The sequence below is a fragment of the Urocitellus parryii genome, chromosome 3 (assembly GCF_045843805.1).
Source record: "Urocitellus parryii isolate mUroPar1 chromosome 3, mUroPar1.hap1, whole genome shotgun sequence".
NCBI lineage: Eukaryota > Metazoa > Chordata > Mammalia > Rodentia > Sciuridae > Urocitellus > Urocitellus parryii.
In genome coordinates this window covers 53985200-54000634 of record NC_135533.1, presented here as the reverse complement: position 1 = coordinate 54000634, position 15435 = coordinate 53985200, and the positions used below count along the sequence as shown (strand labels likewise).

The 15435-nt window shown below is 37.9% G+C and overlaps 1 protein-coding gene across 1 annotated transcript in view; it reads right to left on the bottom strand.

Annotated features, from left to right (window-relative positions):
* The window catches only part of Lamb4 (laminin subunit beta 4), a 93995-nt gene extending 78789 nt beyond the window's left edge, over window positions 1–15206 (bottom strand). The window contains exons 1-5 of the mRNA XM_077795963.1: window positions 15173–15206; window positions 7753–7910; window positions 4318–4453; window positions 1924–1997; window positions 528–716 (exon numbers count right to left, since the gene is read on the bottom strand). Coding sequence (XP_077652089.1) covers window positions 528–716; window positions 1924–1997; window positions 4318–4453; window positions 7753–7910; window positions 15173–15206 — 591 coding nt within the window. The remainder of the gene's footprint in view (window positions 1–527; window positions 717–1923; window positions 1998–4317; window positions 4454–7752; window positions 7911–15172) is intronic.
* Window positions 15207–15435: the final 229 nt, after the last annotated feature.

Below are 15435 nucleotides of genomic sequence, written 5' to 3'. Positions count from 1 at the left end.
GGAGTGGTAGACAATTCAGCAAGCCACCATCAATTTGGGCCTGGCAAAGAGTTCTGAAACTATCACCTGCCACCAATTCTTTCTTACCTCCCTGATGAAATAGTACCTCCAACCCCACTCCCACCCTGACCCCCTGCCAGTCACCAGCTTTGCTCAGAGGGATGTTCCTGGAGATTCCACTGGGTGGTGGTTTGAAGAGCATGGGTATGGGATGGTGAACCCAGAGATGCTGCTGGCCTGTGACTCCTTTGCAAGGGTTAGAAACAGGTGACCAGGGCCATAGGGCCCAGTTTAGATTTTAGCCCTGTTTACCCTTTAACTGGGCATTCTTACAAAGGATGATTTCTAATGTATTTATTATTTCTTATTCAGGAATCATTTCAATCTAGACACTTTCATGTTTAAAAAACAAACAGCTCAAGTTATATTTCAGTATGTAATATAAATTTCAGTATATAATATAAATTTCTTCTAAAATTTGAGTCGATCACATTTTTGAAAAGTTTTGAAAAGGAAGGAAATTTTACCTCGCCACCAGTTGAGGGTTCAATATCTGAATATTTGGAGTCACAAACAAGGTCTCCCACTCCCTGGGCCTGGCCAGATGTGACATCAGGAAAGGAGGCAGCACAGTCTTTTGCAAAATATCTGAGCACTTTCCAGGATTGTCCGTAGTCTGTGGATCGTTCCACTAACATTGCAGCAGGCCGAAAAGTCTGTGAAAATAAGTAAAAGTTGTAATTGTCACAGAGGCAGATTTTATTACCTACTTCACATTGAACATTCTTTTTTTTGGGGGGGGGGTACCAGGGATTGAACTCAGGAGCACATCCCCAGCCCCTTTTTTTTTGTATTTTATTTAGAGACAGGGTCTCACTGAGTTGCTTAGTGCCTCCCTGTTGCTGAAGGCTGGCAATCCTCCTGCCTCCGCTTCCCAAGCCACTGGGATTGCAGGTGTGTGCCACTGCTCCCAGCCATTCTTATTTTGTAATTCCATTTTTTCCAACTTTATATGTATCTTTTAAATCTACTATATAGTAAACCCACCTAGATCTCATTCCAGTAAGTAGGAAGAATTTGTGAATAAATACTTTGTCCTCAGAATCTAATTGCACTTTGAAAATATGTATGACTATGTGAAGTAGTAATTGAAGGAAGATGGCATATAAGTTGAAAAGCTAATGCCATTAATATTTAACAGCAATTCACTTTGATTCCCTTAACCTAGAATGTTTTTCCTCAGGCAAACTCTTTTACATCCTTCAAAACTCATCTGTGAAGTTGATTCTGATTCCCCAGAGCAGATTTAGCCTCTTCAGCTAAGTCTCCTTGCATTCTAATCATGCCTCTATTTCTGTACTTTGTATTACAACTTCCTATTTATATGCTTGTATTCATCAATAGATGGTAAGTTCTCTGGGGGACAAAGACCAATAATCATTTTTTAAAATTTTTTATTTTACACTCATTCTTTATTATCAAAACTAGTACCAGGCCTGAAATCAAAGTTAAAATTTTGATGAATGATTATGAAAGACACAATGATTTGCTCCCGCATCTGACCAACCTTAGTAGAGTCTAATTTTTCTTCTTCTGTTGATCATAATCTTTCCATCTTTCCCCAAATAATCCTCAGTTCCTGTCCTTTTCTCCTATGAATTATCTTTCTAATTCTTATGGTTCTTATCACCTATTACCTGAAGTTTGCCTCTTTCTTGTCTTCTAAGATTTTAGAAAAAAAATCAACCATTTACTCATTAATTAATAAACAATTTTTAAAAATTTACTGAAGAACAAAACCCAAGTGACAAAAGTTGAGGCTAGACTTATTCTGCTTTTGTTCTCTGTAAGAAAGTGAAAGTTCAGATTAACACTGAGCATTATGGGACAGGTAAAAGGGACAGCCAGCCTGTCCCTCTGTACCTTAAAGGTCAGTATAAGGTGGCTGAACTGAAATAGCGCCTCTAGGTCCAATCTGATGCTGACGTGATCAAGGCCTAAAGAAAAATCCAGAAAGAAAAAAAAAATCAATGCTTTTGAGAAATCCCGGCTTATCATGTTAACCCCTTACTTTGGCTTGTTTATAGTAAGATACCTTTGACATCACAGGCAGGTAGTCAATACTCTTTGCCAGTCTGGACATGCTGCTGGGCCACTCCAGGCCCAGGAAATCTATGTGAGAATAGCATAAATATATCCTGGTCTCTGCAGGCATGCAGGCATGTTTTGGTGGCAACATAAGCAGCCACTGTGTGGCAGCATCATATGCCCCCAAGGGAGTTTCAGGCCCTTTCCCATAGGGTGAGAAGAGAGAGTTCATTTCCTTAGGCTTAGATCTAGACTACACATAAACAGGAGCTAGCAAGCGAGGAGCATGATAAAAATCAACACACCCGTTTCTTCCAACAGTTGCTAACTCATTTGAACCAGAATTTACTCATTTATCATAAAACACAGCTTGGAACATTCCCCTTGAAGTGGGGGACCTGTGGGCTCCTCTGTGACTGGGGAGATGACAAAAGTCCTAGCCAGGACTTTGCATGGATCTAGTTAGCTGTGATCCATCTCTACCATGCAAATGGAGCATTCACCTTTACCTGGACCTGATGGAAGCCCAGAGCTCTTGGGAGCAGCACTGTCCAACAGAAGCAGAACATGAGTTACATTCAAAATGACTCATGGGGAGGACATGAATAATTTTTTTTTCTAGTAACTACTTTGAAAACAGAAAGTGAACCAGTTAAATTTATTTTTAATAACATACTTAAACCAATATAGCCACAATATTATCATTTCAGCCTATAATCAATATTTTAAAATTGAAATGCTTTGTTAGACATTTTCTAAATGATGTTTTAGAAATCTGAGGTGTTTTTTCATTTGTAGCACAACTCAGCTTGGATTGGCCATGTTTTAAGTGCTCAGCAGCCTCCTGTAGCTAGGGGCTAGCAGACTGCATGGTGCAGCTCTAGACAACAGTGGTCTGACACAGTGAGCCGGTGTCCAGCTTACACCCTAGGTTGAACAGGGGGGAAGCTTTTGCTGCTGAGAGTTCAGCCGTATTCTGGGTTTGGTGTCAAAGGCCCCAATGCTTTCTAGGAAGAGATCTACTTTCCTCTCTTTGAAAGCGCTTGGTTGAGAACCCTCATTGTGTAATCGGCTCTGACAGAGTGACATTCTGTTTGTGAGGACAAGTGGAACAAATGCTGGACGTGTTGGTCAGAACAGCTGTTAAGCAAAAATGGCAACCATTCATCAATGAAGCGGGACTGCAGTAAAAACAACCGCCTATTCATTCAGGAGAGTCCAATGCTCAATGATAACTGGGATCCAAAATGAAATGGCATTTAGTAGACACCAGTCATGCCTTTGTCAAGCAGATGGCATAGAAAAACTGCCTCATGTTATGCTTGCCCGAAACTATCTTATATAGTATGATGATTCCCATGCTGTTCTCTAATGGTCTAGGATCCTCTCAAAGAAATATATTTAGAAATATGAAGAGAATAGAAACATTAGAACCCAAAGTGCAACCTAGAGATGTGGTGAGTGGAAGGATTTTGTTGCTAAGGGAAACTGAGAGGGCTCCACACCCGTGTTGAAGAGGGGCTGCTGCGAGTGAGGAGGCTTCCCCTTGGGGAGATCTTCATGCATGGAATGGAGTTAGGGCATGAAGATAAGGCCCAGGGATGGGTGGGACAAGAGGGATCCCTCATCAGGTTCACACTTAGAGTGGGCCTGTCAGGCCTTCAGACCAACAGATGGTCATGGCCAGCGTGGGGCTCCATAGCACCATTGTCACAAGCAGAGGAGGACGTCACTTCAGGGAGGAAAGAACTTCAAGTTAGTAGCAATTATCTTTTAAATTTTAAATTAAAAGCTTTAGCTCGTTGTAAGGAGCAAAATGTTCTTTATCTCTCTCTTCATGGATTAAAGAAGGAAAAAGTACCTGGTGTTAATTCCCAAACATCCCCTGGCATTATTCATTCAGTTCACATCAGTGTGTTTTAGATTAGGATTAATTCACCAACACTTCATAAACTTTTAAATTTTTTTATAAAGAACAAAAGGATACAAAGATAGTTTCCTTCCCCACAAGAGAAGGGTGAAATATTCTGAGGTAGGTGCTGAAAATACATTTCAGTTTCTCTAAAGGAAAATATTCGTTCTTAAAAGGAAAATAAGTTTGGCTTTTGTATGAAGCTCACATTGTTGGTGGATCACATCTTGCAGTGCTATTGTTAAAAAGCAGGCAAAGAGGAAGGTGCCTTATTAAAATATGAAGAAATGAAAAATTGAAAAGGAATTTAATCATACCATTCTCAGATTGCCACCATTTCTTTCCTCTGTCTGGTTCAAAACTTGTGATTACATTCTCAATGCTGTGACTGTTAGGCTGGGAATATGGGTCATAGGGAAATCGGGAGTCACACACGAAACATTTTTGTTCCCCCTGGAAAACACCATTATTAAATTTTAAAATAAGGAATTTTAACTACTTATTGTTGATCTGAATCTAAAAACAAGCTGTACACACTATATTTATCTTTCAATCGGGCTAAAAATAAAAAGCAGAGGAAATAACAAGACATCACTTTTTCCATCAATAGGTGCTTAAATACAATAACAAATTGAACTCAAATATGACCTAGAAATTATATAAGTTTCTGCATTTGGGGGCAAAAATACAACTGTGTTACTAATTTTCCTCCTGAAAGAGGCAGATGTTCTGCAAGTTATTTTAAATGTAGAGAAATACTCATGGTGTATTTTTTGAATTTTCAGGAGAGTCCAACTCAAAATAATTTTTTGAATTATTTCCTTTAGCCAAAAAAGGAAATAATATTTGGAAAGAAGAAATTCATGAAACACTGGGGTACTAGGTTATCTGCAACTGTCATTTGATTCCTTTTCTATCAGCTTTTATAGTTTGGGGTAGGGAAGCTTCCATGACAAAAACCTTTAGGTCACATTTTTGGACACAGGAAAAGGCTTTCCATTAAATTCACAACAAAGAGGCCCATCCTCCTGTCTTGCAGACTAGAAGTTCTCATTTACTGTTCTATATATATATATATCCCTTCCCTGGAATAGTGTCTAGCATAAAGTTGATGCTCAATAAAATTGGAACTAGTTCTGCTTAGGAAAGATTTTTCAAAGGTGACAAGAGAAAAGCCTGTTTTTTGAGCTTCCTTAATTTAAGGTGTAGCTTAAATTGTAGCTCTGCTTAAAACTCCTGGAGGGCTCTGTGCACATTTTCAAAGGACTGTCAGTGGCCTGCACAGTTATTCCTGGCTCACACTTGAGGGACTCTGAGGGAGGGTTTTTGTAAAACTTCCAAGAAGTAGGGACTGCTCATTATAATTTTCTGTGCCAGCAATTACCTGTGACATCCTATGTCCTCATCGGGCAGGTCCCTGGTGACTCTTGATTGTCTGACCAGGGCCATGCCTTTAACTTTATTTCTACCTGTCTTCCTTCGTCACCTGGCTCTAGCTACACGTGCTTCTTGCTATTCCTCAAGCTCCTCCAAAACCCCTTCTGCCTTGGGGTCTTGGCAGAAGTCATTCTCCCACCCAAATAGTCTTCTCTCTTGATCCTTCCCTTCTTTCAGGTCCCTGTGTAAATGCCAACCTCTCAAAGAGCTTTTCCTCAACTACCTTATCTAAAATGCCACCACCTCCCCTCACCACAGCTTGCTATTACTGCTTATCTTTTCTCTAACTTATGTGTTTTATAAATCCTTACGCTACTTGAGACTGTATTATGTATCTCCATCTAGAATTTAAGCTGAATGAAGGCAAGAACTTGGTTTACTGTTCTATATATATCCCTTCCCTGGAATAGTGTCTAGCACAAAGTTGATGCTCAATAAAATTTGTTGACTGAACGCACAATGATTTTAATGATTATTTCAGCTGGAATCTGTCCAAGTAAACCAGCCCTCCCCCAAATCCACATAATCAGTGTGCTTCAGAATCACTGGATGCCTTAAGCTGGTTGTTGAAGAAAAATCAAGATGTTCTTTGAAGATTAAGACACAACAGACGGGCCTGGGGTTGTGACTCAGTAAGAGAGTGCTTGCCTAGCATGCATGAGACCCTGGGTTTAATCCCCAGCACCACAAATAAACAAACACACTACAGATGCTAGATCAATTCTGCCTATGAGTTGGTTTGTCCCTGACCTGTCCTAGAAGATCAGCAGAAGACTTGTGATGCCACCAAAAGATGCCAAGTCTTCGAAGTATTTCAAATAATACTATGAAAATAATTAGGGAAAATGTTTAACTTTGGGTCTTTTAGACTATCTTTTTTTCTATAAATATTTTAGAAGCAATGTCTTTCACTGGGTTGGCTATAGAGGATTCTTAGCTGTGGCCACCAGATGTGGGCATTCCAACTTGGGAAATGCAGTGCATCAGCATTGACTTGAAGCTTCTGAAGAAAATGTTTTGCTTGTCACTCTTAGACAATGGGTACAGGATAATCATTCTCTTTGCTGCACAAATGTTGACATAGACTCAAAGCTGTAGCTCCACCTGTGATACTTGTCAGCCTGAAATATTTCGAACCACCCCCCCCCCCAGGTCTAAGCTTTCTGTCATTCTCCAAACAAAAGAAAGCCTTTACTTTGATTTTCTGAATAACTTTTATTTCTGGTGGTATAACTTTGAGATATAGAATCTGGTGATCGACAGAGTACACTGGCTCCTGACCACCGTAAGCAAATGCCAGAGGTTGAAGAACAAGATGGATGGTGCTAGTGCTGGAGAGTTGAGAACCACTTTTGTCTAGAGGAGCTGGACTTAGTAAAGTCTCTTGAAGGGCTATCTATCCCAGCTGGCCTAGGGTTGAGCAAAACTTCCACCATGTAATTTCCTTGCAACATGTAGGGGGTTTGCTTTCTTACATAAGTACTTCCCAAACAGAACAGTGCTAAGCACCCAAGTATTGTCTCCACCTATTTATAATCATCTTCTTTTACTCAGAATCAATTAGAATACAAAGCATTTTCCAGAGACCTAAACAAGATGCCTTAAATAAACAATACATGGAAAAGCCTGGGCCACCAACATTAGGCTTATGTCCAACTTCCTTCCTGTACATCCTCTCATTTAAGGGTGAACGTGATTGTCTCAGGGTTCTCAGCAGGTACGATACTCAGATGACCTTGGATGCTTGTTCTGCCGCCAGGATACAGGGAGGAAGAACCCTGGAAAGCCACTGGTCTTCTTATAAAAACTGGTTGTTAAGGGGAAAAGACATAAAAATATGTTCACATTGGAATCTATGGTTTTGAAACAATGCAACTTCCAAGTGGTATCATGAGGTTGATGTGCAGTCCATTCAAAGTCCTCTGTCTACCCGAGGCTGAGCAATGGGGACTCATTTTCAGAGCAATGGTTTTGAGGCCCTGAGGCACCTTTGATGTTCACTGAATGAGTCAATTATGTTTGCTCTATGGGAGTGATAAGTAAAACAGTAGATTTTATTGTTATTCCCGTCAAAGATTGAACCATCAAGACTTTCCTGTCTAATTCTGAATGTACAGGAAATAGAAATTTGGCAGACTTTCTGTACTTTCTGATTAGTCAAGGTTTCCTAGACTTTTAATTATATTGCCCTGGTCACTTCAGGAAGGAGCATTGTCCCATCCTTCAGTGTTGTCTTGAGTGAGCCCAGGTGTACAGGAAAAATCTACATCATTGATTAAATAATGACCCAGTAAGTAAACAAGGGACTGACCCACCTCCAGGTAGCTGAGGATGCAGTATTTCTGGGCTCCATTCAGCCCACAGGTAGAAGATGCAGTAAGTTGCGTGCTGCGGCCTAACAGGAGATTGCCAGGGGTAGGACGGCAGGCACCCTGGTCACATTTGTCTTGAGCTTTCGAGCAAATGAGCCACCCTTGAACACAACAAAAACAGCTACACAGAAAGTGGCCCAAAGGAGCCCAAGGCCTGAAGAAGCAATTGGTTAGGCTGGAAAGTTAACGGTTCATCTATTTTTAATACCAGTTTTGTGGATATTCAAGTTTGTGGATGCTGTTGGTGCCCTCAGCCTGATGGGAATCTCCAAGCCTGGGAGAGTTCACCATCTGCATCCCTGGGCCCCACCTGGGACAGCCAATGCCTGATGAACACAGGGTTCAAAAGGGTGATACCATTGGATCCACTCCACCCTGGGGTTCATGCTCAGCATCTTCTCTTGGCACATGGCTGGCCTGTGTTCACTGCCTTCAATCCTTTACTCCTGATGGCACTCTCTCAATCACTTCACACTAATTCTTGTGTCAGTTCTGCTTTGAGGAAACCTCATCAGAGACAGTTTCTGTTTACTGGGAATTCTTTATGTGTCCTTTTAGGGCAAATAGTGAAGTCTAATGCATAGACACTAGGAAGGAAAATCCTAATCCTGTTAAATCTGTTGTTTCAATGGCAAAAATGAAATTGGAGACTTTAAGACTCATGGGAAATATCTTTCCCTTAAAATAAGTAGATTCAGTAGAACCCCTTTATAACCTGATTGTTGGGTTCAGATAACCCATGGAACAAATCACCCCCCTTTAGGATAAAGTAAGAGTTTCAGTCTGTATGACAAACAATTCATTTTGATGCCTAATGTCCTATAGGTGTGCAATGAGGGGATTTGGTCATGAGTGAGATAAGATCACTGCAGGGGTAATGCTATCTTAATCGCTACCTCAGTTCTCTATTATTCATGTGTAGCTTCTGAGAGAATATTCCTAAGTCTAAGTGTGTGTGTGAGTGTGTGTGTGTGTGTGTGTGTGTGTGTGTGTGTGTGTATGTGTGTGTGTGTGTATACATTTTTCTTTATCCATTAATCTATTGACGGGCACCTTGGCTGACTCCATAGCTTGGGTATTGTGAATTGCACTGCTATAAACATTGATGTAGCTGCATCCCTATAGGATGATGATTTTAGATCTTTTGGATATAAACTGAGGAGTGGCATAGCTGGGTCACATGGTGGTCTCATTTCTAGGTTTTTGAGGAATCTATGCTGCCTTCTGCAGTGGTTGTGCTAATTTTTAGGTCCACCAATGATGTATAAGTGTATCTTTTCCCTCACATTCTTGCCAATACTTACAGTTATTCATGTTCTTGATAATTGCTATTCTGACTGGAGTGAGATGAAATCTCAATGTGGTCTTGATTCGCATTCAACTAATTGCTAGAGATATTGAGCATTTTTTCATGTATTTCTTGTCCATTTATATTTCTTTTCTTTCTTTCTTTCTTTTTTTTTTTTGAGAGTTGCCTGTTTAGTTCTTTTGCCCATTTATTAACTGGGTTATTATTTTTCTTTTAGTGTTAAGTTTTTTGAGTTCTTTGTATATTTTGTATATTAATGCCCTATCTGAGAAGCAAGTGGTAAAGATCTTCTCTCATTCCGTAGGCTCTCTTTTTTCATGTTCTTGTTTCCTTTGCTGTGCAGAAGATTCTTAATTTGATGGCATCCCACCTATTGATTTTTTTTAGTTTTATTTCTTGCACATTAGGGGTCTTGTTAAGGAAATTGGTTCCTGTGCCCATATGCTGGAGTGTTGGACTTACATTTTCTTCTAGTAGTTGCAGAGTTTTTGGTCTAATTCCCAGGACTTTGATCCACTTTGAGTTGGGTTTTGTGTAGGGTGAAAGATAGGAATCTAGTTTCATTCTTCTACATATGGATTTCCGGTTTTCCCAGAACCATTTGTAAAAAGATTATCTTTTCTCCAAGGAGTGTTTTTGGCATCTTTCTCTAGTAACAAAAAACTGTATTTATATGGGGTTGTCTCTGTGTATTCTATTCTATTCCATTTTCTTCATGTCTATTTTGGTGCCAAAACCATGAAAAGCATTTTTTTTTAATCCACCTTAGATTAACATTCCAGCAACACTAGGAGAACACTTCGGGAAATGCTAAATTCCATCTTATTTAAGTGTCTTCTGTTCTAAAAATGCTTTAATTCTATAAGTGGGGTATTATAACATCTGACTTGAAGACTGACTTAAAGTTAAATTTCAGGAATTGATTTAATATTTTAGTCATATATAATTAAATTTTCTCTGGAACATTTAATAAATTGCTTATATTGCAACATACATGACTTTGTATACACAATTCTAAATATAATATTTGAGAGCCACTGAGTTAGATAAAGAAAGGAAACTAGGAGCAAATGAATGGGTAATTTGAATCATTGTAAGTTAATTGTTAAATCCCTATATGTATAAATGAATTTTATTTCTATGCTTCATTATCTTATGTTTTTCACTCTTGTAATAATAACATGAATGTATTTTCTAATTGTTGTGAAGTTTGAATAAAATGAAATAGAATCTTATTGGAGTTAAGGTCTACAGCTAGCATGCAGATAAATTCGAATACATAGAATGAGTGCATTCATGTACTGTTTTGTGAGGCAAGCACTCTATCAACTGAGCTATATCCATAGCCCTTCTGTATTATTTTGTGGGTTGCTATTTGTAGAAATAGTTGTTTCCTCTTTTAAAAAGTATATTTGAAATGGTGTGGAAAACCTTGTTATCCTTACATAGAAGAATGAAACTAGATCCTTATCTCTCTCCCTTCACAAAAGTAAACTCAAAATGGACCAAAGACCTAGAAATTAGATCAGAAACTATTTCTTTGAAGAAAATATAGAGTCAACACTCCAGCATATAGGCAATGACTTTCTCATTAAAACTCCTAAAGCTCAGGAAATAATGCCAAGAATTAATAAATGAGATGACGTCAAATTAGAAAGCTTTCATACAGTAAAGAAAATAATTAGAATGTAAAGAGAGAAACTATAGAATGGGAGAAAATCTTTGCTAGCTACTCTTCTAAAAGAGAATTAATGTCCAGAAACATAAAGAACTAAAAAAACTTAACATCACAAAAACAAATAACTCAATTAAATGGGCAAATGAATTAAACACACTTTCAAAAGAAGAAATGCAAATGACCAACAAATATATTAAAAAGCATTAAATATCTTTAGCAATAAGGGAAATACAAATCAAAACTATATTGAGAGTTTATCTCATTCCCGTTAGAATGGGAGCCACCAAGAAAACAAATAATAAATACTGGAGAGGATGTGGAAGAAAAGGAACAGTTTTGCACTGTTAGTGGGACTGTAAATTAGCACAACCACTATGTAAATCAGCAGGAGGTTTCTCAAAGGACTAGAAATGGAACCACCATATGATCCAGTTATACTACTCCTTGATATTTATCCTAAAGAATTAAAGTCAATACACTCTGGCGATACATGCATACCTCTGTTTGTAGCGGCACAATTCACAATACCTGAACTATGCAACCAGCTTAGGTATCTGTCATTAGATGATGGATAAAGAAAATGTGGAATATATGCACATCAGAGTTTTATTCATCCATAATCATGTCATTTGCAGGAAAATGGATAGAACTTGGGACCATTATGTCAAGCTAAATAACCCAAACTGAGGGTAATATATTTTCTCTCATGTGTGGGAGCTAGAGAGGAAAAAGGATAGAAAGTGTGTGTGTGTGTGTGTGTGTGTGTGTGTGTGTGTGTGTTACTTCTCATGAAAATTAGAGGAAGATCTGAAGAGTAGAGAAAGGAACATTGAGGGGGGATCAGGAGGGAAAGGTGAAATACTGGAAATTATATTTTCCAAATTATATTGTTATATTATGTGCATTATGAATATGTAACAATTAGTATCACCATTATGTGAAATTATAATGCACCAATAAAATATGGAAAAAAGATAGATGCTCAAGAGTGCAATTGGTTATATGGTAAACATAGTTTTGTAAAAAGCTATCATATTTTTCCCCAGAGTGTTTGTAACACTGTACATCCCTACCAGCAATGTAGGAGGGATACACTTTTTCCACATCCTCTGCAATGTCTGAGGTTGCCACTATTTTTTATTTTAACCATTATGATAGGTGTATAATATTTTTTGTGGTTTTGAATGGTGTTTCCCTAATGAATAGTAATGTTTAACCTCTTTTCATAAGCTTATTTGCCATCCTTATATCTTCTTTACTGAAATGTCTGCTTCTGTTGCTTGCCTTTTTCCTATTGGACTGATTTGGTCCATGACCTAATTGAGCGAATATTTATATAAGGCATGAGGTCATGTTTGCATAAGATAAAATTGCACAGAATTAAATATATATACATATAGGTATACACATAAAACTGAATGAGGTCAGTGAATTGTATCAATGTCAATTTCTTGGTTGTGGTATTACACTATCATTATACAAAATATCATCATTGAGTAAAATCTAATGGAAGATACACAAAATCTGTTTGTATTATTTCTTACAGCTGCATGTGATCTCAAAAGATAAAGTATCCACAGCCCCCTTGCAAAAAACAAAACAAAACAAAAACTCCCCATCAGTTTCTGGAGAGTGAATGAAGGAAAGCACACACTCTACAATACCACATACATGACATATTTCAGCTGCTCTTATATACTTTTTTCCTGTGAAACATGAAAATTTATGCCAAACCTTTCCAGTAGATAGGAGTGAGGAGAAGGGGTCTATAATGAAAAATAATAACCTCACTGTGAAATATATTTTGCTTCTCCTCAGATTTCCCCCATTATAAAATATAAAGAAATAATTTCTTCTCATAGACTTGTTTGACAGTGGATTTCTTTCATCTTGACCTCCACAAATGTAGGCTTTTGAAAAAATCATTTCTTATATGGACACATTCTCCTCATAAACTATTCTACTATTCTGGTCATGTTGTATCATCAGGCATGAAACATACACAGATCATGAATTCTACATTTGAGGATATTATCCATGATGTCTCCATTACTAAATGGCAGTTGGAATAGGGACTTTCCTCTCCTCAACCTCCCTGTAAAGAATGCTATTTTAAATCAAAGGCACAACATTTCTTCCTCTTTCTTTGAGGTAATTATGTAAAGAAAGTCAGCTCCATCTTATACCCTTTTGGTGGTATAATACATGATCCTAGATTGGTAAATGTGGATTTTTCCTTTTATTTATTCAACAACTCAAATCCATATCTCCTCTTATTTCCTAGTATTAGGATTTAGGATAAAAACCTTTTTAGGAGTTTGGACTCTAATAATTAGAGATTTTTTTTTAAAGTTCAGGTATAAATTTCTGTTGATGCTACATGTGGATTAACTAAGATTTCCCTTCCAGGGATTTGTTCTTTTAGACAAGTTGCATCCTGAATTATTTTATTGGCATTGATGCCTTAGAACTTTAACATGTTTTAATAACCTGACTTGGCCAAACTTGTTTTGATTAGATGTGTACATTTCAGAAAAAAATTCCCAGGACTTGGGGGAAATCGAACTATTATTCTTATAATAGTATAAATGCAAATAGGAACTTTTAGTCTAAAACACTTGATTAAAAATGGCTGGAAACCCAGAAATTAAAACTTCATGCTGAAGACTATTTAAAAAAATTAAGTGAATTGCATCTGAATTTTCAACTGCCAAAGTATCACAGAGCAATAGGTAGAGTTGATTCAGAGAACAAAAACATTTATATTTTTGGAAATTCAGTTCATTCCACACAAAATGTCATGAAACATGAAGAGAGAATGTTATTAAAAATGAATTTAGGAGATGTGCTCATTCAAAGAAAATGTGCATCTGTTATCCGTAAAGAATCATTTTGTAGAAATCACTATCATTGTATAATATTTCTGGTTAATAATTTTGCATATTGCTACAATGTTCTTAATCATGTGAGATGTTTTCACGTTTTAGAGTTCATTGCAGAGTTTTAGAGGATGCAAGCCCATACCTTTATATTCCCACATACATTTAGTTATCATGGGTGATAAGGAATGTGTGTTACATAAGGTTTGTACTTTGCATCCAATTTCCAATATCTGGAGGCCAATGTAATTTTTATGATTCTTCTTCTCTTCCTCAGTCAGAATGAAATGTGAAATGTTTAAATAGCGTCCAGTAATTGCATAAACACTTATAGTCAAACTCCCAACTAGAAAATGCCCACGCTGATGATGTGTGGGCAACCTGGTTGGGAGTTTGACCTTAGGCAGTCTTAGAGATTTGGTTTTGAGTAGGGCAAGTTTAGGTTCAGGCATCCAGAATCCATTACAGTGGGGCCTTTTCTGGCAAAGCTAATTTAGTATTGAAGATATTCCCTCCAACCCTCAAGAAAGGGGAGGGGATCCCTCGGTTACCTCGAAGTGGCTTAGATCCTTTGTAATGTGTGGTTAAGGGATCCCACACAGAGGTCTGGGGAAGACAGAGAGATCCTCAGTGATCTATTCTGATACTGAATACTAGTTTAGTTCCAAAGAGGACATCTAAGGCAGCCATAGAAGACACAGCCAGCTGAGGCCAACTCTAAGCCCCATAGTCCTGGGCTGTGGATATCAACCAAGGGCCCCAGGTGGCCCAGGAGTCCCTGCTTCCACTGTCCTGTGGCTCCCCTTTCCAAGGCAGGGAATTCTCAGCAGGTGAATTGAAGGCTCATCATTCTGCAGCTGCTCCTCTAGCACCAGCAAATCGAACTGAGAAATTACCTCAGGATTTGATTCTGAAAGTTGAAGAGAAGATTCTAAGCGACTAGTATTCAACAACTAAAGGCAGGGCTGTTACAGATATAGAAAAGTCAGGGCAGAAGGGAGTAATTAATTTTTGGAAGCATCTTCTTTGTGACTAATGCAAATTATTCTTTGTTTATTAAAGACAGCAAAAGCATGGAGAATTTGGCCTTTTTAGTTTGGACATGCTGCTCATTTAGAAGAGGGAATTTTTCCTGTGAGTTCTTCACAATACCTTGTCACTGGGAAGAGTGCTATGTTCAAAGCAGACTATTTAAAAAAAAAATTTAAGTGAATTGCATCTGCAAAGTAAGAATCTTAAACTATTCAACATTCTTTAGTATCTATCCTACCTGCTGATGATAGCTTTCTGTTAAGGAGCAACAGGAACAGCTATGTGTGAATATTAAACATGTATGGGTGGAATTTTTCAGTTATTTGAAACAATTATATAATAGAATGGCCATGCAAAAATAGCAGTATGGAAAAAATAAGAGAACATGTTTAAAACTGATTTCTACTAAATATTTTAGGATAACTCAATACAAGCAGAAAATGGATTTTGACAACTGCTACTCACCAAGGTGTAAAAACAGGGTCAGTCGAATTTGCATTCTTTTGACAAGAAACGACTGGATTCAACTGTGCGAGATTAAAAAATGGTTAAAGTCAGTCACTGATAGACTCAATCATTGTTGTCATCACATCCTCAAATTTGACTACTGGTTCTTACTGTTTAGAAACACAAAATATCTACAACACCCAGTTCCTTAAAAAATAGGAGTATAAAATTATAACAGATATTTACTTGCTATTAATTGGTGGGGATGGTTACTGGGGATT